Raw genomic sequence first — 23,154 nt, forward strand, 5'->3', positions numbered from 1 at the left:
TGAATGATGGGGAACCTGGCCCCTGATCTCGCCCCGCCCCTACCCGGACGTGAGTCCCCAGGCAGGGGTCTGTTTGAAGCTCCCTTGGGCCCCGCGCAGTTAACAAGTGGGGTGTTTATGGTGCATGCTCCGGCCCTCCTTGGGTGCTCCCCACCCCTGTTGCAGAAGCAGCCACAGGTCCCCCGCGCTTCCTGACCACTAAGGGGGCTTGTAGGGGCCTCAAACGCTTCCATTTCAGCTCTGAGCCTGGAGCTGGCCCCAGCTCTAGATTCTGGCTTCCAAAAGGGGCAGAACCTGGTTCCAGGGCCATCAGGACCCTTAGAGTCACAGGCATCCAGAACTGACTGGACCCTGGCTCATGCCATTTCTCCTCTCCTCCCATTCCACCCAGAATTATCCCCTGAATGCCACGAACGGCCCTGGCTCCTCAGTCCCCTCGACGCTCTCCTCTCCCAATCGGCTGGTGGACACTGGTACCTCCAGGGTGCTCACCTGGCTTGTCTTCCCTGGGACTCCTGAGTATAACTTGGTGGGCTGGCAAGAGTGGGCGGTGGGGAGAGACTGGGAGGCCTTGGCGGAGAAGACCCACCCCCACCCCCACATCAGAGGCCAGCGGGCCCCATCCCCCTGGCAAGCCTACAGACTCACACGCCATTTCGGAGAAATGAAGCGTTGGCCTTCGGGGTCTTCGGACTGCCAGGAGTGGAGCACCTGGACGGGTGTCCCCAGCGGCCACCTCTGCCACACTCTTCTGGAGCTCTCAGCCTTTAGCCTTGGCGTTCGCACGCTCGCGGAAACTATGACAAGAACCAGTGTCACCACACTCCTGCCTCTCCGTCCCCTCCCCTCTCCCCCCTCCCCTCCAAACCCGCGACTGGGGCAGCCCTCACTCCCGCGGTGTGCGCACTTTAACGAGGCCCGCGATGAGGAAATCCGTTCCTCGCGAGGCCGGGCTGGGCTCATGGCCCAGTTATCCCAGCGCTCGGCGGCCAGGTCCTTTGCTCTGCAGACACCGGGGCTTCCTTGTCCCTCGGCCCTGACCAGCGGAGCCCTCCTAGTCAACTGGAAACTGCTGACCCGGCCAGGATTATGGCCCCAAGTAAGGGCCCCTTACATGTCTCAGGAAATGCGACCTTTTCCGGCCGAATCCAATGGATCTGGGAGGTCACTGTCTTGCCCCAGGACCTTGAGGCTACAGCTCTACAGGGTGCTCTGAAGCCTGCTGGCCTCGCCACCTCCAGCCCCTGAGGAGGCCTTGGCCGGAGCTGCTGAACGCCAAGATCCCTAGGAAGCAGATCACTCAGGTCTTTGAGCGATGGGGGAAGGCAGGAGCATCCAGGAGATATGCCCCGCACTTGGCCTCCTCCCTCCGGGTATGGGCCCTGCCTGAGGGGGAAGAGGAGACTGAGAGGACCCTGAGAGCGTACCAGAGAGTTGGCGGCAAGCCGCGGCTCTGCCTGCTGAGATTCCAGCAGTTGTGGTCGCTGCCTGCGGCCGCTACTCCACCGGCAGCGCCAGGGAGGCCGCGCCAGGGAGGCCGCCCCACCGCCCCACTGCGCTCCCGCCACTTACACCTCAGCGCCCCGCGGCAACCAGCTCTGCGTACTGGGCAGCCGAGTGGAGAGAGAAAGAGGGGCAGAGGGAGAGAAAAGAGAGAGAGAGAGTGGGAGAGAGAGCAAGAGAGAGCTAAATCTCTCCAGTACGACCGGGTCCCGAGGCTGCAGCAGCGCCGCAGCCGAGGCCGCGGAGGGTCAAGTCACGCGTCTGCACTAAAAGATCGTGAACTCGCCTTCCCTGTCTGCGTCGCTCCCGCGCACAATGCCAGGGAAAATTCTCACCCGGTTAGGCCCACGAGGCCAACGAATCTGAGTGCCAAGAGGCTTCTGAGTGCCGGGGTCACGGCCCTTCCCCTGCCGTTACCCGCCTAGCTCTGCCCGACCCTTAACCAGCTCCCTAGGCGGGTGGAATTGACTGGAACTGCTGCGCTTAGCAGTGCCATTGGGAAAGGCCGCAAAGCTGGAGACTGTCCGAGAAGGGAGATTTGACCCTCAGCACTGCCCATACCCTCTCAGAAAAGCTCTGCAAGTGGGAAGCAGGTTCCAAGAGTGGCCAGGATTCCCTGAGGAGAAAAAGCCAGGACTTGAAGCCTAGGGTCGTCCCTCTCCAACTAAATGCAGAGAGTAACTTCCCAGGCAGCAGGCCACCGGAGAGTATGTTTGAGGTGGTGGGACTATGGAAATAGAGGGAAAGATAATGACCTAAACCTGTCTTTCTTAAGCTTTTTGGCAGTTAGGGCCCCATTCAAAAATCTAAGGCAACTTCTGACTCCTATCCTGTAAAAAAAAAAAAAAGTGAACTTCTGCATATTTGTACAATTTGATCCATTATTTTCAAGAGGATCACAGAATTATCAAAACCTCCTTGACTCTTCCCGGTGCTCTTGGACCCACAGTTTAGACTCCGTGGTCTAAATTGTCTCCCAGAACTCTGTTGGGACTCAGCGGCCCTGCCAATTTGGCTGATAAGACAAGTCGTTTGCCCGGTCCGGGTCAGGGCCGTGCAGGGCAGCCAAATGGGCTCCATGCTGGATGGGATCCAGGAGCACTCACGTGCCAACCAACATTACAAATTCAGCTTGGTACTGCTTCTGCCACAGGAAGCCGCCTGGCCTGAGGAATGGAGGAGTCGGGAAGCCCTCTGCAGCCCTCGGAGACCATGGCAATGGCAATTGGGTCTCCCCCAGGCCTTTGGGGAGAGCCGGCTGTGTTTTCCCTTTGTAATAAACCAAATGGGAATGTTTTGTTTGAGCTGTTTCTTGCATTCAATATAAAAAAAGTGTGCACCCCTGGGGGTGGGGAGCCTCTGCACGCAGGACCTCCGTCCCACCCGCCACCCCCAGCCTGGAGAGCAAGGAGAGTCTGCGGGTGCGCCTGGGGACGCGCAATGCGGGCCTGATGCCTCTGGTTCAGGCGAGGGGTTATCGATGCAGCAGAAGCTCAAGTTAAACGCCGCTGCGCGCCCCTTCTGACCTCCCTGACCGCCTGGGAAGCCTCAGCATCCCGACCTGCCCGGAGGCTCCAGACTCCCTAGACTGTAACACCGAGGCGTTAGCTTCCTCAATAAAATATTCCATTTATTGATCGCCTCGGCTTTCCCGAGGGCCACATGCACACACCCCCTCCATTGCAGCGCGGGTCTGCTTCTGGCCACCTCTCTGTCTCCCTCTCACCCGTTTGCCTTCTTTCTCTCCCTTTCGTCTTCACTCCCAGCTGCCGAATTTCTCACTCGCCTTCAGGATGCCTTTGACCTAAAAGCCGGTGCCTGCTTCTTTCAATCAGGCCCGTTACTCGGCAGACGCCAGGGCCTATATTTTATCTGCGGGTAAATAGCACCCATATCTACCCAAGTGGCAAAACTCTTGGACCCCACCCCCACCCCCCAGGACTAAGGAGCACAAGTAAACCTCAGTTCTGTGGAATAATAAGTACTCTGGTGAGGATTACACAGCTCATCCAAAAGGGGATTCCTCCTCCGGAGTAGGCCCTTGCAGTTGGTGAGGAGTAAGTTTTTATTACAAGAAACAAGTTACTTTTTAAAATACTAGTCCTGAGGATGAGACAGCCAGTAAACAATTTGTATCTGGAGGCTGCTTTCAATGTTTTCAGAGCTTGGAATTATTCGGTGGACTGTGGGGTTGTGCTGCGGCCCCACAGATGAAAAATAAACACTGCTTCCACATATCCGGCTTTAATCAAAACTCAGGGCTTCTACAATTTATGGAGCAACATCTACTTATAGTTAGGAAATTCTTTGTAAGCAATGACATCTTTTACCGTTCTTCTTTTAAAATGTCAACATTTCCAAGGGAAATGCTTTGAATCCATCAGGTGCAGTTTATCCCTAAAGAACCCGCTTTTAAAAATTCTCTTAAATCAACAATTGAGCTGACCCATGCCGACTTGTGTGTGTGTGTGGGGGGGGCAGATCGCGGCTTTTTCTCGCTCCCCCCTCAACTGCAGTATCCTTGGTTCTGTTCACGATAAAGCACAGCTGGCTTTGAAACTGGAAGTATCTGTCTGGGATTTTGGGAAGGCTGAGAACAGCTCACTGGGTCTCCACTCCTTCCTGTGGGTGCCTGGCACAGTTTGGGAGCCTAAAGTGAACAACGACTAGTGGCTTTTGATATGTGAAATTTACACACCTGTAGCACCAACCATCTTTGTGATTTCTCCACTCAACCATGGTATATTTGGAAAAATAAAATAGCTATTTCAAGAAACTAATGAAGAAAATATTGGAATAAAAATTTAGATATGGAAGAAAGAGGGAATTTTAATCTGGTCCCCGAAATGTAAGTAAATTATGACTATTTAAAACTGGTTTTATGAAAACCCTGATGGAGAGATTGATCGATCAGTTTATCCCCGGTGCACGCTTCTGAAAATGCGTAGGCATTTACCTACAGCGGCTTCTCCCACAGCCTCAAAAATAAAATGCTCCTTCTCCGAATTGGTCTTTTTCGGAACCAATGTTCCCCCACTGCGCCGGCACCCAGTGCAAACCTTCCGGACGTCTGCCCCAGGGAATAAGCCTGCCTGACCGCCACGGCCGTTGGCCACCCTATTGTTTCGAGTATAAACTTTCTGTTTTCTCCAGTTCGGCTATCTCCTTTTTTTTTGCCCGCACAGAGCCCTATGCAAACACAGCCAGGACCCCTTTGCCTGAACACCCCGCATCCTCGGTTTATTCCATTCTGAATATTTCTACAAAATCGAAAGATCGCCTTGGGGTGAAATGCTGGCGCAGGGAGCTAAAATCGTCAACTTTTGCACTTAGGCCTCCCTGCTTCCCAACCTTAGGGAGCGTTGAGGCGTGAGGAGAACGAACGCTTCCCGCAGCACCCCGGAGCTCACAAACCCAGCCGCGTCGCCGAGCCGTGATCGGACACCAGCCACCTCCCCACCCCTGCCCCAGCCAGATTGAAATTACTAAACTTGTGGCCTCTTACCTTGACACATTTCCGAACGCACTGCCAAGGGGCAGTTGGCTTCTCCGCGCCGTGACGCCCACGAGGCCTAGTGAAGGCGCATTGCCTTAAATTACAAAACCAACCACTTCTGGAAGGTGAGCTCCCCCCCTCCTTCCTTTTGATGCGAAGGGGAGCGGGGCAAGTGAAATAATGTAACGTGCTGCTCTTAGTATCAGAAGCGAACAAAGGCCAAGAATCGCGCTGGGGTTCCCCGCTCCCCGGCGGCTTTGACATTGATCGGAAGTGCGCCATCTGGTGGCGGCTGCGCGCCTGGGCCAGGCCGGAGCTCTAGCCGTGAGCCGCGAGCCCCAAGCAGGCTCTCGGCAGAGAGAGAGGGAGAGCGAGAGAATGTGCCCAGCCCGCTGCTATTGAGATCTCATTTTTACATCTAAGAAATTGCTGCAAAACCCCAGGCGGGTTTATAGCGGCGCATTCCAAATATGCAAATTGGCCGGCCCGGGACGGGTTTACGACCACATTGTCACAGCCATCGGAGGATGGACTTTTATAGGGCTGGGAAATCAAACCCGCGCCCGCTTGCCGCCCGCCGGCGAGCAGTGCTGCTGGTTAGGCTCTCTCCAGCAACTTACAAGACTTTGGTTACTCTTTAACCATCCCAAAGGAAGTTTTTCCCTAAACCTGGAGCTTCCCTGCCCGCCCCCTTCCTACCCCCCAGGAGGGCCTTGTTCTATCTCTGTGGGTCTGTCTGTCAACCTAGACATTCATCTCGGGGTCTGTCCCACTCCCCTTTCAGCTCCTTTTCTCCAGTCGCGCCAGTTAGACAAACACACAAACAAATAAACAGAGGCGGTTCTGGGGTCTGGGGCCTCTCTCCAAAAGCAGCCCCCTCTGCCTGGGTGGCTGGGGGAGAGAGTGGGGTGGGGGTGGGGTAGGCAACAAAAGGCCCTGGCCTTTCGGCCCTACCCCTCAAGGTTATGGGTGATGTCCAAATTTAAGGCAGAAGTTCAAAGGCAGCAAACAAAGAGGAAACTGGCATCTTTCTTTCCTCAAAGGAAAAAGACGACCTCAGCTGAGAGCCCAGGAGAAACACCTTTAAAGGTTCCTGGCAAGTCTGTTCTGCCCTGGTACCCAGACCAGCCTTCTTCTCACTGAAGGAGAATCCAGGGCACCCCAGGGCAGTTCCGCTCCAGGCCTCCCAGTTGTGAGGTGAGCAAATCCTGCAAGGGGTCAGGCCCATTGGCCACCTCAGGTCCCAAGGCCTTCTCCCAGGGCTGGGGTCAGTCTAGGGGGATGGAGCCTCTCATCCCAGGTCCCAAGATACACTGTCCTGGATGCCACTTCTCACAAGGACATGGCCAGCCACCATGGCCTCCTAAGCCTGGCTGCTATTAAAGCTAAATCCCCACTCAGTCACCTCCCCATCCCCACAGGGGCCTGGTAACTTGCCCCTTTACTGATGGCGGGTGCTGGGGGTGGGGTGGGGAGACATTTGGCAGTAAAAGGCAAACAGAGAGAGGAATGTCACACCAAGACCTGATACTCAAGTTTCCATCATCTTTATTTTTCTTGTGCCCTGTCGCTTGTATACATGCTGCGACACACACGGTGGGTGAGAGCCGAGGATGGGCCAACTCTCCCATTACAAACAGAGCCACAAGACATTTGTTAACATAGGGAGGCAGAGAAGATTCAATGGGAGGTTGCCTGTCTTTCCCAGGTCCTGGCAGGCCAAAGTCCCTCTGAGCATCCCTCTAACACTTTCCAAACATTGCAAGAGATTAAAAAGACCACCCCCAACTGCCTTCCTTCCCACCCTGTACAACACCCCCAAAGGGAATCAACTAATGGTAAAAATAAAAATAATAATAATAAAACAAAATAGGTTATGGTTCCTTTATTTACAAGTCTTTTGAACACCATCCCTGTATGAAGCGTACATTCAAATATTCTTAGCAGTGAGTGAGTTTAACCGTGAACACTGTAAACAGATAGATCCTTTAAATATTTTCTTCATCATCTTTTTCCTCTACATTGCATCTTTTAAAATTCGCTTTGGTTCCTGCAGGGAAATATATATATATAATATAATATTTATCTTTTAAAATAATTCCAAACCACTCTCGGGCTCTTGGAAGGTCGCCTGAAGCTTCCAAGTGCAGTTCTGGGGCTGTGGAAGGTGTTTTGGGGGGCTCAAGCTCCTCAGAGCTGGGGACCCGCTGGCCAGGCCCACTGCTTTGTTGCCAGATGCTGAGCAAATCCAAGTTTCAATTAAGTGTGCCGGAGGCTTTGCCAAGCTGCCGCTCTCCACAGGCATTTCCTGTGGAGAATGCCGACCGACCGGCAGCCAGGCCTCTTGGCTTTTCAATGTCTTCCACCTCTGGGGAACGGGTCCACCTTTCGACAAACTTCGGGCCTATGTGGCAGGCCAGGAAGAAGACCCCTGGATTCGTAGGAAGAAAAGCCAGGTGGGCACAGGAAGTAGGCGCTAGGAGCTCAGGCCTGGGATAGTGCAGTGGGCGGTTTGGAGGGGTAGAGAGCCGCTGACACCACCTGGAATAGTAGATTTATTTCTTCAAGGATCTGCAGCCCTCTCCCACCTTGTATCCACCTCTTTAGTCCAGCCACCTTTCACGGTGGGTTTGGGAAGCAGCCTTGCTTGCCATTTCTTATCCCTACTCTTGGCATCTGGGAATCCTCCCCATTCCTCCTGGCCCTTTCCAAGAGCTGAACTGGGTTCAGAGGGTGTGTAGCTTCCTGGCACAGGGGTTCTGGGGGTGGGCAGGCTGGGCGTGGAGGGCCTTGGGCAGTGATCGGCCTCTGGGGGACCTAGCAGGGGGCCCAGTCCTAGGTGGTCACCACACCCAGCCCAAAGCTCCACAACTCTGAGTGTAAACCACCAGGGTTCCCAAACTATTCATTCCAGTTGATACACAACTCTCCAAATCCATTTTTTATTAGGAATCTTCATCACCTGTGCCCAAGGGAGTCCCAGGCCACCTCCTGCAGGGCTATCTCCATCTAGCCTCCTCACTCTTGCACACCTCCTCTCTTCAAAAGTCACCGTGTGGCTTGACCTTGTCAAGGGCGAAATCTGCGTACAACCTCACGTATATGAAGCCCCCAACCCCATCCCAGCAGCTGGGGCTTTAGAGGAGTGGGTTGGCCGAATAGTATTGTAAACGGTCTCTGTTAATTTTTTTTTCCTTCATTCTTCGGTTCTGAAACCAGATTTTGACTTGGCGGTCGGTGAGGTTGAGCATACGGGACAGCTGAAGGCGCTTCTCTTTGTTTATGTAGACGCTGAAGAAGAACTCCCGCTCCAGCTCCCGGATCTGGTACTTGGTGTATGGGCAGCGTTTTTTACGGGTGCGTTGGCCACCTGTGGCGGTAGAAAGACGCAGGGGGTGAGCCGGACATGGGGGGCGCAATCCCAGAGCCCCGAGATAGGGAGAAGAGCTCTGTCCAGTGACTGGACACCCTGCTCAAGCCCCCTCAAGGTCTTTTCAGGCCTCTGCCCTCCCTCAGGCTCCTTCTGTCGGCTGCGGACAGGCAGCAGGGGAGGCTCAGCCCCAGATAAAAGCCATCTCCCTGCACAGGCCCCCGGGGAAGCTGCTGCCTCTGCCCCCAGAGCAGAAAGGAGGGCTCCTCGCAGCAACAGGCTAGTGTGCCACGCCGAAGCCTCTTACAAAGCAGCGGAGTGGAGGTTGCCGGCTGCCTCCGGGCTGGCCAGACTAAACAAACAGCCGCCTGCGGAAATTTCACCTTACAGCACCTGGGCAGCCCGTTCCAGGGCAGTAAAGGCGGCTCAAGCCCCAGTCTGTCCCGGCTGCGGCCGAGACTCGGCCCTTGTTAACATCTGGGGCCGCTGCCGGGTCTTTGTCAGAGGCGAGCCTGAGCCCTGGCCACCAGCTCCTGCCTCCGCAGCCAGCCTCGGGGCTCCCGGGAGGAGGGTAGCAGGCGGCGGGAGCCCGGGACCCTGGGCCTTTCCTGAGCACCTCCGCTACACCGTCACCCCGCCAGGCAGAGGTGCTATTTTAGATAGGGTAGAGGGAAGGTGGGAGTTTTCCAAAACTGCACCCAGGCTTGGCTTGTTCCTCTTAAAAAAAAAAAAAAAAATAGCGCCCACAAGACATTCTAAAAATCCGCTTTTGACAGATTGAATAACAATTGTGAGTAACATGCAGTTGTACAGAGGGCGGCATGTAATTGCCACCGCGCCGGAGGAAAATGGCTTCCTTTGGACAAAAAGGCCAACTTTCGGTTAATTTGTTTCTTTTAATATATTGCTGGAGCTAAGCGGGCTACTTATCTGTTAAACACGCTCCTAGCGCCATCGTTAAACAGCGAAGCCTTTGAATCCTGGCCGGGAGTGGAGTCCCGGAGCAACACATGGCTTTTATAAAAATCTCTGGATTACCTCGCTATCAAAGAGTTCTGGAGCCCTTGCAGGGGGAATTTACAGGCGCCCACCTCCGGCTCCCCAGCGCCGAGCTGGCTCTGAGCGGGGTCGAGCTGCCGGGCTTGGGAGCTGAGAAGGGGGAAAAAAAGGGAAAAAAGGGAGTAGTTTTTTTTCAGGCATGCCTTGGCCGGTGGGTATTTCACGGCCAATTTCAGCACTCGCCACGTGATCCCGCCTTTTATAACAAAGTTTTGTTGGGGGAAACCTAAAGGCCCTTCATAAACCTTATATGCTTATAAAACAGCATATAAAAATTTAACAGCGGTGCTGCGCTAGATTTCCAACTCCCCTTTCATAAAGCGCAGGGCGCTGCCTTTATACGTACTGGAGCCGCCGGCCTTGTCCTCAGTGTGGCCGGAAGACGACTCGGGGCTGCTGCTGCTCTCCGGGCGCCGCCGCCGCTCCTTCTCCTCCGCCGCCGCCGCCGCCTCCCGGCAGCCGCCGCCGCCGCCGCCGCCGCTGTCCGAACTTGAAGTTGCCGGTGCGCCGGTGGCCGCCGCCGCGGAGGTCGCCGCGGCCGCCGGGGGCCCCTTCTCGGCGCTCTTGTCCCCGGGGTAGTCGGAGGAGGCGAGGTTTTCCGGGGTGCCGTAGGCCGTCTCGAAAAACTGGTCGAAAGCCTGGGGCAGGACGCCGTTCCTGCCCACCGTGCTATAGAAATTGGACGAGACGGCGGGGGTGGGGTGGTGGTAGACGTTGGCCGAGCTCTTGGCTAGCACGTCGCCAGGCACGCCGGCCGCGCTGGGCGCCTGCAGGCAGTCTCTGTGCACAAGCTCCTCCGCGGAGTAGCAGTGGGCCAGATTGCCGCGGGGGTGCCATTTAGTGGCGGGCTCAATGGCGTACTCTCTGAAGGTCACTTCGCGTACGGGTTGGACTTGGGGCAGGTTGGAGGAGTAGGAGTATGTCATTGGGCGCGAAGACGGGGTCTGGGGCAGAAAAGAAGGGAGGCTGGAGAAATCTGGACCCGAGACGTAGTAAGTACAACTTGGCAAATACATGTTAGAGGAGCAGGGACCACGCTCATCAAAATCCATCATTGGGCTACCTTGGGCTCTCCGCAGTAGCCGAGCTTAACATGATTCTCCACTGCAGCTGCCTCTTTGAAGCGGATCCGTGAAGTAGAAATTTGGAGACGTAAGCTGACGTGGAAATCTATCCCCATCCTTAGCAGGGAGGTGCTGGTCATGTGACCCGATGTTGAAATTGACAAGCTGCAAGCTAGTCCGGGCCTTTTTTTTTTTCCCCTTTCCTTTTTTTTTTTTTTTTTCCTCCCTTCCCTCCCTCCCCGGCTTCCTTTCTTTGTAGCCACCTCAGGGGAAGCAACAGATCGTCACTCGGTGTTCTCACCGAAAGCACGTAATCGGCGGTGTAACTCATGTTGGCTGGGGGGCCTCCCGGCGCGCTGCGAGGCTGGGGTGCGCCCTCATCCCGCTCGCTTGCGCTCTGCTGCTCGGTCCTGGCCCTCAAGTGGCGCCGAGGGCGGTGAGAAAGGTCAACCCCCGCCCCCCCCCACCACCACCACCACTATCAGGGTGAGGGATGCCACGGGCTGGGGGTGGCCGGGTGGGAGCCCGTCGCTGCGTGGCCCGTGGACTCGGAGTCTATTCTACTTGAGGTTCGCCTTCACGCCCCCTTCTTCACCACCCCTCCTCATATCGCGGGTTTGTTCTGGGAACCCCCTCTGCCTCTGACTCTGGCCGGATTCCTTTTTAAGGCCAGAGTGCGCTGTCGTGGATGTGCCGGCCTGGTGGCTTGCCCGATTTGCACGGTGACTTGATTACACGCTCGCATTCATGGTCACTTCCGAAGCGCTTTAGTGCCTTCCGACTCTAAACCGCTAACAGACGGGGTGGCTTCCCCCGCGGTTTGCCTGGGTTCCGCAGGGTCCGGAAGGGCATTCGTTCGTCTTACCCGGGATCCTCCTCTCCCTACATCCTCACTCTCGGCCTCCTCACTCACCCTCCCCTTGGAGAAGCCCCCCCCCCTCGCTGCCTGCCGGGGTGCCGAGTCACGCCTCAGAGCCAGAGGCGTGGGGGCTGCAGCGCTGCGTACCGGTCCGCGCGTCCGTCTGGTCTTCTGGAGCCGAGGACTCGGGAAACCGTGCGGTTGAGGCGAGCCTGTGGCTGCTTTAGAGGCACTGACATCCGAGGACCCTTCTCCTGGGTATGCTGCACCTTCCAGGGGACCCACACCAGGTTGCTTTGTGGCGCTCCAGGGATGCGGAGGAAGCGGCAGCAGCTTGGAGGGGGCGAGGTCTAGGGAGCCATGGCTGAAAAAATGGGTAACAGCCTCCTCTCCGTCCTTGCAAAGCATGAGAGAGAAAGCCGAGGAATATGCAGGGCAGAAACTCAGAAGGTTCGGCGGCTTTCCTGCTACTCATCCCAGAGAACGAACACAATGCCAGAGAAAAGAGAAGTGCTTCTGAAACTCCCGCGCCTTGGGCGACAAGGAGCCTGGAAAAGGCTAGGTTCCAGCTAAAGGTAGAGACAGAGGCATAGCTGTTTGATGACTCTCGCTTTCTTGGGAAGAGGAAAGAAAGACAAAAAGGAGAATGCAGAAAATGCTAGGGGTCCTGAAGGATTGAATGAGCAATGTTTGGGGGAAGTGAAAGAAGGGAGAGGCACGGTACCAGTAGGCAGGGCCGGAGCTGAGAGGGGGCCCTGCCCTGAGGCCTCCCCACAGCTCCTCTTGGAAGGAGCTAGGCGGTCGCTGAAGAAAAATTGAAAAAATGGGAAAGGATAACCTTTTCCCTCTCCCCATCCAGGAAATACGGGAAAGTATTTACATATCTTGGGGAGATTTAGAGTATAAACTCTAAGATCTTTGGTATTTAAGTGTCAACATCGATTTATTCATTTATTGCTGAGCTGACTGTAACTGACTCAGTAACAAATCTAATCATGTATTGCACTGGAAAAGAAATATTCTCATTATGTATTTTCCCCAAATGATGGCCCACCATTGCATTTGAATACCTACTGTCAATATCAATAATATCGAGTAATTACTCTGTAGTGGAATAAACTAATTTATTAGCATTAATATTTATGTGGCTTCCCCCATCCCTTTTACAAGGATTGCTTAACACAAATCAAGCTACTCAGACACATCGGTTTAATGAACTCTTTATCCGGGATTTGCTGCAAGAATTTTCAAGCTCCTCAAATCCCTGAGAGCTGAACTTGAAATTATTCGTGCATCTTCAACTTGATACATTTGTCTGCTGTGGCTTGTGCAGAGGGCAGCACTGGCGTGTGAAAGAAGGTCCGGTGGGAAGCAAGGTTGTTGTAGAAGGGGAGCTTGAGACCTCCTAAAGCTGGGAATCACAATGACAGGATTGCCCTGCAGCAAAACAAAACAGAACAAAACAAAACAAAAAACTGATTTTCAACAGTGACCAACAGGGCAAAATATTTGTTTCTCCACAGCATCTCTTTCTTGGACACAGAGTATAAATGAGAGAAGGAGAGGTTTGGGAACAGCAGGACTTGGCCATTCCTGACTTCATTTTGTCCATCCCAAACCCTCTTCCAGCAGCCCACCCAGTCCCCGCCACCCAGACCCTCGAACAAAAGGAATGCATGAGGGGTTTCAGTGACTTTGCCATAACAAAGGCGCCACCATTGCGGGGCTCGCCCCGCCCCTGAGTGAAGGCAAACAAATTCTTGCACTTGCATTAGGGCTTTTAAGTCCATAATTGAACTCGGGGGCGTCTAGGAGAACCGAAAACAGTTCTAGACAGACCTGCAGTTTTATAGCCGTTTTGGCAGTCAACTTCAGCTTGTGTCTGAGCAGACAGGCTGCGGTGGCCCTCCCTTCAGCTGGGGAATCCAGGCTGCCTCCCCAGGCTGCATGCAGCCCCTCTCCTAATTAGCTTGTTTCCCCGGTGCCTGGAGAGGGGGTCCTGGCAGAAAGGCTGGTATGGGAGTCTGCGCTGCTCCATCTAACGTATGTTTCCCATGTCCTCCTCGAGGGCCCAGCCGAGAGGGTACCGGTTGGTCTGGATCCCATGGGTGTCGGCAGGAGACAAAGGCGAGTACCCAAGGAAAGGCTGGGTCAGAGGAAGGCGCTCTGGGAGCGGCCTGCCGGGCAATTCGGGAGGCCTGTATCGAGGCGGGGTACCCGGAGGGACTTGGAACCTGGAAGTGGGCTGGGAGGGGGCGCTGCCCTGAAGGTGGATGAGAGAAAAGGCTTTTGATGCCATAAGAAATGAAAATGTCTGGGGCGGACTGAAAGCTTTTAGCTCCGACCGGAGGGGGTGCTTAGCTCCCCACTGCTGTGCGGTGTTCCCAGCTTTGCCCTTTCCTGCCCCTCTTGCCCAGAATATATAGGCATTGTGAATGTTTTGGCAGGCATGCTGGCCAGGGGGTAAGAAAGAAGGAAGAGAAGGGGAGGGATTGCTGCGGGCCCCTGGTTTCCACTTTGCTCTTAGCCTCATTGACTCTTTTGCTTTGCAGGAGGCTCAACAGTCGAGCTGAGCCCACCAAGCTCGAGGAAGACTCAACTGGGGCTAAGGCGCCCCGGAAGGCCAAGTCCGAGTTGCATTCCTTCAAGAGGCCGCGGCAGGCAAGTCTGTGACATTGGCCCTGGCAACTGGTTTCCCCTAAGCTGCTGTTTCTCAGGAGCGCCCACAGCGCGGGGCCATCTCCAGAAAACAGTCTTCGGCGTGTATTTCCTTTTATCGTCAATCCGGAGCCCCACAGCTAATGCAAGAGGCCAAAAATGTTTTGGAGGAAGAAAAACAAAGGCAGGAAGTGGCGGCAGCCTGATGGTGCGTGTGTGTCTGCGGAGAAGGGAGGGAGCCATTTAAATCTCCTCTTGTTGTTTTTCTAAACTTCAAGGTCTAGGCGGCCCTCGCAGGGCTGGGCCCCCTCTCTCCCGACATTGCGTTTGGAGATGGCCACCCGGAGAGGAGAAGGCCGGCGCCCGCGCCAGCTGTGTCAGGCGGAAACGGCTAACTAGGCGATTTGGTCAGCAAAACAGACCAAGTCTTTCTGAGGCTTCCTTTGATTTGGCTCTAAAGGCGAAGGGGGAGCTATGCGACTCCTCTCCGACCCTCCTCGGCGGGGTGAGTGCGCCCTGGTGGGGACAAGGATCCGTGCGCCCTGCGCACCACCCGCCTTCTCCGTCGCCGGGATATCGGAATAAAGTGTATCTAGGCGCCTCTGCTCAGCGCTGCCGCCTCCGCTTCTTCTTGCAGTCCTAGGTCGCGATTACCCGAGCGCGGAGGCCTCGGTGCGGTCAGCGCACACCGGGGCATTGTGAGGCTTTGTCAGCGCAGTTGTCCTGTCGGGGGCGTTTCCAGCAAAGAATTCGAAGGACCCGAGCTTCAAGGCCCGTCGCTCCATAGGCAGCTTAACACCTACTGACTCCAAGGAAGAGTAGAGATGGAGGCGGGGAGCGCCTCCAGACTCCGGGGTTCCCAGCCCCAATTGGTGGGGCTGCTAGGTTCTCTCCTTGGGGCTGGCTCAGGTGACGGAAGTCACCAGTGCTTGCACTTGCAGCCCTTTGAATACTCAGCCTGTCGCCCATAGTGTAAATGGCAAGGCCTGCCTGCCCCATTCACCACGTCCCTGCCTCAGCCGGTCATGCCCCTTGGCAGCCCCTGCCCACCGGCCTCCAGCCCTGCCTCTTTGGAGCGGGGTCTCCCATATTCCGTAGCTTCGGCCTCTTGTGACGCCTCTCCTAAGCCCAGCGCGAGGTGCCAACGGAGGCACAGAAAAGGAGGGCTGTTGGGTTCCTGCCTCCCCCCAATTCGTATCTCCACCGGGGACCTGAGCTGAGTCTCTCACCTCTTCCCTTGGAATACTCCATTCCAAGTCCCCACCGAATCATTGCTCTCTCCCTCCTTCCCCTTCTCTTTTTTGCCCTCTTTTCTAAGCCAGGCAATTCCTAATGGCAGCCGGCGTGGAAGGGGTCAGACCCATCGGTGGGGACTGGAAGCTTGCTGAGAGACATCTAAAGTTGTTTCCTGGTTAATTGGCTGATGGTTTAAGGCATACTTTTTTTTTTTTTTTTTGGCCTGGGTTCCTACTTCCTGTGTCCCCAAATGCCTCACCCCTTTCTAGAAAGCTACATGGAAGACTATTTTAACCCTGATAGACCATACTGCCCACAGGTGCAAGAATCAGTCACAGCGGATGCCATTCCTGGAGTTGGAGACCAGCCCCCCATTTAGGGGATCTCTCCTTCCAAGTAGGAGGTGTTCTGGGAGTATATTTTTCTCCATGGTGAGTGGGGGACATGGGTTGTGTGGGAAGGTCAGGGAGCTCTCCCAATACTTTTTCTTAGGAAATGATCTGTGGTCTATCATCATGCATGCATGCATCACATTTCCAGGAGCTGTCCAGAGGCAGTCTGAGGCTGAGACCAAATTTTAGGAGACCCAGTCTATCACTACCAGGTGGAGGCTGGGGCTAATTTGTCCCCTTGGTGAGACACTGAACTCTTCTAAAGCTCCTTTGACCTTTCTTATAAGCACACAAACAGGTACTGCCTTAAACTTGACCTCAAGGTTTTTCTTGGTATAACTCTCATGTTCAAGCCTCCAGTGGCCAAAACACCTGAAGTCCATAGCCTTCACTTGGGGGGTGGGGCACAGGGCTAGGCAAGGGTCTCAGGCACCCAGGCAATCAGGCACCCAGGTTATTATTTAGTTTCATGGGTCCCAAACTGATGGGAGAAGAAAATATTCCTTTCAGAACTATTTTTATTTTGATTGTTTCTGATTTAAGATTATTATTCCCCTCCCCACAAGGAGTAAGAACAAATGGGGGGGGGAAGCTTTGAAAAGATGAAGCCCTTGTTCTCAGCGTCTGGCTTCCATTCCCTGCAGCTTCGGCCCAAACGGGTTATCCCAGCCAAGTGTGCGCCTGCAATAAAGAGAACAAAAGGGGGCAACCCAGCCAGAAGGTCAGCTCTGGCCCTCCAGGTCTCAAGCCCCACAGTTGTAGCTCATGGGAGATCCCCAATGTCCCTTGTTCCAATGCCTCCTAGAGCAGCTCCCACTGCTGGCTGGGTCTGTACTCACTGCCGGTTGGCAGGTCATATTCCAGGCCTGAAAAGAGTGCGTCCCCACCCTACTCAGCCCTGCCTCAGGAGTCTGCCCCACTACCCCGCCCTGCCAGGCCATTTGGCTATGGTTGGGATCCACTGACAACCCCTCTTACTACATCTCTCCTCCGTCCAGCTGCAGCCCGTGCAGCCCTAGGGATAAAGAAGACAAAATTATTTGCAGGACCCCTTTGGTTCACCTGGAGCGGTGCGCTTAGCGGTAGACTGGACTTAAACTATACACTGGCTGCTGGGTTTGATAGGCTGACCTGCCAGAGGCTGACCTGCCAGAGGCCGGCTATAGGCAGAGAGAAGGGCCTCCCACCCCTCCAGAATCCAGTGAGGGTGTTCTTGGGCCCTGGAGTCAGGCATCTTTACCTTTGGCAGAGCGCACCTCACGTCACCGTCCAGATTTTAGGCAGAGAAAGAAGAGATTTAAGTGTCTCACCAAAGGCCTGGCATTCGCTGAGGGAGCAGGCCTGGACTCTGGGACCGTGGGGAAGTCTCCCCAACAGGGTCCTCGCTCCCTTCTGCTATTCCTGGCCCTTCCAACCCTGCCCCACCCTTGTTCCTACCAGGGCCTAGAACGCGGATCTAGCCACATCCGTTTCCCTGGGCTTGCAGGCGCTGCCTCTCCCTCGGCAAGGCATCCCTTCCGCCGGCTCCGCAGGCTCCAGGATTCGCCGACGGGACCACAGCCTGGACCACCCCCTGGCTGCAGAGACTCCCTGTCCTTTCCAACATGGGGGTAGCATGGGGTAGCAGAGGTGGAAAACAAGAAAGAACCGCTAACTCCAATCTGCGAACGCAGGCTATCAGGAACCCGCTTGCAGCGGGAGTGATCGCCCCGCGAACTGTGCGTTCTCCGTCTTCCCGCCGCGGCGAGCGGCCCTGAGTGTAGAGGCCGCCGTAGCGCCGAGGACTTGACCTTTACGGCGCGGGGGGAGGGCGCTCTCTGAGCCGCGCGGGGAGGGAGACACTGCTGTCTCCAGCTTCTCCTACCCAATAGCAGGCCAGACAACCCACGCAGGCCACGCCGCTCACCCCAATACCCCCTCCATTTTGTGCAGTGTCCGCAGACCCCGCCGCCGCCGGGAACAAAGCCCCCAGCACTGCTCTCACCACCTCTCTTGCGCGCTCCTACACCCCCTCTCCCCGCAACTCCTCCAAGGCCAGAAGGCTCAGAGCTAAAGCCAGGGGCTCCAAGGCTCTCCCCGGCGCCCTCTTCTCCGCCCGACCCCGGCCGCACTTAGCTAGCGCCAGAGCTCTATCCTGGGTGCCGATCGGACTCCGCTCAATGCCAAGTTCCCGTGAGCGAGGCCCTAGTCCCGGGCTGCAAGCGGCGCCGGAACGGACAGCCTAGCTGAGCGTCCAAGGAGGCGCGGAACACGGGGAGGTCAGAGGCTGCTTCCCGGCTGAGGTGGCGGCCGGGGCCACCCGGAGCTCCGGGATTCAACTGCTCGGGTCCGCAATGCGGCCCTGCGTGCCCGGCAGGGCCGTTCCCTCCGTTCCTTCCGATCTCTTCCCACCCCTCAGCCTCGGGCTCAGAAAGCGGAAGTATTTGGTAGAGAAAAACACGGTTTCTTTTCAGCCCGTCCCAGAACCCCTCTTAGAGAAAATTCTCCTGTCAAGTTTTATTTCCCGTTGCAAACCACCTTCCGCGCTGCCAAGAATTAAGACTGGGAGAGATTAAATACCCGATTATTCTCTTGGGGAGGGAGGGGCGGGGCGGGAGAACGGGGCACCCGCACAAAACATTCATCTGAATCGGCTTGTCCTCATCAAATAACACCAAGACACCCCCCCACCCCCCCTCCAAGGCCTGCTAGGGAGGCGGTGACGTCAAGGGCTCTCCAAGGGTCCGTGCGGCGCGGGCCTCGCGTGTCCACCTCCTTGACCGCGGCCTACCATCCAGCATCCCGTCCGGCCCACAAGCCGTCCGAGCCAGGCCGGTTCTGTAAGGGTTTGAGCTCCATTTTGCGTAGGGGTTCATTTAGAGACGTGGAGGATCTTGAGCCGCTTCTCTATCCCCGATGGGAGCGACATCAAGCGGTTCCTTCTAGTCCGCCAGCAGCTCTTCTCCCACTTGTCCGCACACCTGGGGGTCGCCCCCAGCTATTGCACAACCGCTCAGAAGGTTTGAAAATCTCAGAGTCTCCGTTGTAATTATTTCTGCCCGGTGGATCCAGCTTTTTCAGCGGCGGACAAAGCCGGCAGAAACGAAATCAACTGTGGTAAGAGGCCTTGGCTGCTCTCGCGGAGGAAATTTTCCGCGCCTCTGTCTTTTCCCCTCCTCTTTAATATCAAATTAAAAATAGCAAACGCCTCGAAGGCATTGTTCCCGGCACTAGGTAGATGGGCGAAGAGAGAAGCCGCCGAGGAGAACGCGGGTTTTTTCAGAAGGAAGGAAGCTGGCTGTTATTTACCCGGCGGCGGAGCAGATGAAAACTTAATTAGCGTGTCTGTCCGAAAAACAGACATAAATCTCCCCAGGCCTCTTGGATAAAGCTACATCTTTGCTTATGAAAAATGGGATGTGAGCAACTCGCAGCACATTTCTCTGATTCTCCAGGTCTTGGGCTGCTGACACGCATTCGATCAACTTTAAAGGAATGCGCATAAATCAGCAAGGTCTCCCCCATAGAGGTCCGAAAGTCCGGAAAGGAGCCTCTGAACCCACCCTGTTTGGAAATCGGCAGTCCCGGGCAACCTCTGTCCTCGCTTCGAAACTCGGGAATTCACAGCGAGGCCGCTGGACGCCGCATCTTCACCAAACCCCACAAGCACAAGCAGCAGGATGTAATCTGCACATTTATTATGCGGTGAAATTTGTGTTGTTAACTAACCGAACACAAATGTATCACCCTTAGCTGAATTTCACTGCCTCCTAAATTTTAATGAAAACATTTCAATTAGGTTGGGTTTTTAAAAACGAATAATTTTCTTTCTTAAAAATTGTATTTATTTTCAAAAAATTAAATGGATAGTTTCAGCTCTGCATCAGGCATAAATAGCAGTGGAATGCACAGTGAAATTTTACAATTTTCCACTTAAAATACCTTAAATTTGACAGTATTAAGAGAGATGAAAACAGTAGGGGTTTTTTGTTTTGTTTTGTTTTTAGTCCCATATTTATAATTTCTTATTCAGGAAATTTCCTTTTTAGAAAAATAACAATTGAACCAGCATTCAACAACAATACCCTTGGGTCAGGATCTGACACTGTCGTTCCTATTATTGAAGAAGTGACTGGTGTCCTCCTGGATGTCTTTTATCTAAAGGTTTAGGCTGGTTGCTATTTGGGCCTTAGGGAGTCATCATAACCCATGCCCACCTAAGGTTATTTGGCAGATATGTGAGAATTGTAAATGAGAGGAGTCAGGCAAGATCAGCATTATCAACAACCATTTTAGAATAGACAAAAAAAAAGCCCTGAAATAGAATATCTTCTATCATTACAGTTTCATAAACTGGACAGAAAAAAAAAAATGAAGACCCTTACTTTACCCAGGGTTCCTGCGGTGGTGATGGCTTGCAAAAGGGGTGGTATCCCGGCAGCTCAGCTGTTGGCCTCTTTCCTAGGCCTAAGACTCAGAACATACCTTACATGTAGAGGAAAATATCCCCCATCCACAGAAGAGTCTGCGTTGGAGCTGTTCATAAACATACAGTTTGATCCAGCTTTGGGGAGATTTTCCACCATTTTAAATATTTTGAGAAAAAGTTACTTTGGCTTGATTGCAGCTCATTTAGAAACAGAGTGATGTGGAATGGGATGTGCTGAGGTGGATCTGAAGCACCATTTTCATTTGTTTCCACAAGTGGGATGAAAATCCTCAGGGGAGCAAAATAGGACTGTACTTCACCAGGCCATTCAATTTGTATGTTTCAAGATGATCCTGTTTTGAGACATTCTTTCCATAAATTCTTCTTCTATAAATAAATTCTAAGTCTTCAGGTGACACTGGAGAGGCTTCCGACAGTCAATTTTGTAACCAACCAACATTATTTTCCATAAAATTATTAATCTGGTTCTTTGGTTCACTATCACTTTACACTTGCCCCTAACATAAAGATAAAATTAACCTGCATCTCAGAATTCTGCAACCCAAGGATCCTTCCAGTCGTTCCAATTACAATTTTATACATATGTGCCTAGCCTGGATTTGACAAAAATATATTACCTTATGTGTATGTTACATATATTAGTATTACTTATGACTCTAAACATGATTTATGACTCAACACCTGATGTGTTGTTGGGAGTCAATAAGCAGTAAATATAATAATAATAATAATAATAATAATAATAATAATAATAATAATAATAAAAGTTATTTTGATGGTGGCCATTAACACTGAATACGAATATTTCTCCACAAATCAAATGGCTGATTTGCAAGCATCAATAGAAGACAGCACACCACTCCAGGGCAGCACTCAGCTCTGAATGATCCAGGAAAATTCTTCTGCATTCATATTATGGTTACTTTGTAGATATGAGATCTTCATGCTGACCTTTCAAGAGGTGGATTCTTTGAATTTCTGATTTGTAACTCAAGAACTCTAGAGTTATTAAAGCATCCAAAAACTTTTTATTTGCTGTAAAGATGCCTGTGTAACTCTAAGTAGGATGGTAGACCACCTTGGAGGGTGAGGGCCAGGAAAGAATGGATATTTAAGAACACCCCTTAGACTGTAACATAGTGTAGTTTTATAGCAGATCTGCAGACATCTGATGCAAAGCAAGCCGCTCTGAAGACAAATCAAATTTAGCCATTGAAGAAAAGGAGCAAAACTTCATCATGTAAAGTACGTTTTGTACTTTAACTCTAGAAATCACCTTAAATGAAAATGTCTTCTGTTGCTGGCAATTAATGACACTATTTCTGTACACAGTTTCTACAAATATATATACAAGCACACACAAGCACTGATATGCAAATGTATACATGTATACACATATATGACACATATTCACATATATACAGGCTCATGCATAATTTACATATATTCAAATTTTTTCATCTGGAGCTAAAGCAATAAGTACTAAATTCCTAAAACAGTGAGTCAAGGAGGTGAGAGCTTTCGATTCTCTTGAAGCTGAAGAATTACAAGGAGACTTGTCAACGCGAGGTGGCGCCCTTGATCTACTAATCCAGCCGATGCCAATTCATGAGCTGTCAAAAGTCAAGGTCACAAATTGTCTTTTTTCATCAAGGTCAAGGTTTAAGGCCTTTCCTGGTCTTGCCATTTCGACAAATATCGAAACCTGCCCTCTCAGACCCATGCAATCCGAAAGCAGATCTTAAAATACGACAGCCTAGGCATCGCTGATACTAAACAACTGTTTTTCATTTTCCACAGGGAGCCTGGGTCTTTATACCAACTCTTCGTTCTTTCTCCTCTCCCTCATCCTTTTGTAACACCTGACACTTTAACCTTCTTGAAACACTATCACTTTTAGGATTTTAGTTATTAGGGACTTCTCCCCTTGCTTAAAAAATTTGTAGCAAAATAAAAAAGCTGAATAATAATAGAAAAGAATGGTCCTTGGTTTGTGTAAGACAAATCCGTTCCTTTTCTTTCTGTGCAGTACACACTCAGCATAGGAAAGTAACGAGTATGTCCTTCAGATTTTAATGGCAGTGACTATTTTATTAACAGAATTAGTGCCACTATTCCACTATCTACAAGTCTAAGGTGTTTTTTTTTAATTTAGTAGAAATATTTTATAAGTAGGTGCACAAATACATTTCACAGTGTGCTGAATGTCTTTATTTACAAGATAGCATTTTATAGCATGAACAAAACGAATGTGCAGGTTGAAATAAGTGCTTGATTAAAAATGTGCTGTGAAGATGGATCCCTAAACTTTCTAACGCGGTTTCATAACACAATAAACAAGGAAAAATACGGATTCCTTAATATATCAAAATACAGGATGTAGACATCTAAATGTTTTGGGGTAATGAATTTCCATTAGAGTTTTCTAAAAATAAAAATTATTTCTCCAACAAAATGTTTAACAAATATTGGGAAATGCCAATTCAAATGAATCATGTTCAAATCAAAGTCCATCAGCTTGGGCTGGGATTTCCAGGGAATTCTGACCTAAAGTGAATCCTGTAGCTTTAAACATTTTAAAAAACATACAAAATTCTTCATAATATAAATGATATCGGGGCAGTAAATATGGTCCAAATGTCACAAAATATGATTCTAATAAGCAATTTAGAATTATTCTCAGAAGGACGTTCCCAACCTAGTGTTCCCTTGTAGTCCCAAGGGTTCAGCTGGTTGTATTTACTACCAAGACAAATGATCCTCAGAAGAGCTTTCTCTCCCTTTCTTCCTTCATAGTAAATAGTCCAAGATCATAGTTCAGTACCTTCTCTTTTCCCTCTTAATCTATACAAGAGATATGTTGCAGAACATACAACAACAGTAGGGATTTCACTAAGGTTTACCTGAGCAGTCACTTAACGTGCACGGGAGAGGGTAACCCAAGGACAAACAGATGTTTACAACAGCTTTTTCTTTTGTAACCAACTTTCGGATTATTACCATCTAACATAGAGTCCTAAAATATAACCGTCACATAAATACTTACAAGATAGCAGTAAATGCGCAACTTATCTGAAATTGTATATTT

The 23,154-nt window shown here is 52.2% G+C and overlaps 1 protein-coding gene across 1 annotated transcript; it reads right to left on the minus strand.

Moving 5' to 3' along the window:
• Positions 1 to 8,136: 8,136 nt before the first annotated feature.
• On the minus strand, positions 8,137 to 10,498 carry HOXA11 (homeobox A11). The gene is made up of 2 exons (XM_037837538.1): positions 9,775 to 10,498; positions 8,137 to 8,369 (listed from the first exon to the last, which is right to left on the minus strand). The coding sequence occupies exons 1-2, from the start codon at positions 10,481 to 10,483 to the stop codon at positions 8,137 to 8,139; spliced, it is 942 nt and encodes a 313-aa protein (XP_037693466.1). The 5' UTR covers positions 10,484 to 10,498.
• Between the last annotated feature and the right edge of the window lie 12,656 nt (positions 10,499 to 23,154).

This window comes from Choloepus didactylus, chromosome 5 (genome assembly GCF_015220235.1).
Source record: "Choloepus didactylus isolate mChoDid1 chromosome 5, mChoDid1.pri, whole genome shotgun sequence".
NCBI lineage: Eukaryota > Metazoa > Chordata > Mammalia > Pilosa > Megalonychidae > Choloepus > Choloepus didactylus.

What these genes read in the sequence shown, in the direction of transcription:
- HOXA11 (XM_037837538.1), bottom strand. Translation starts at nt 10,483, where the DNA reads ATGATGGATTTTGATGAGCGTGGTCCCTGCTCCTCTAACATGTATTTG. An exon ending in GGACAAGGCCGGCGGCTCCA is followed by an intron (nt 8,370 to 9,774) that starts GTACGTATAAAG and finishes CTACCGCCACAG; the next exon opens with GTGGCCAACGCACCCGTAAA.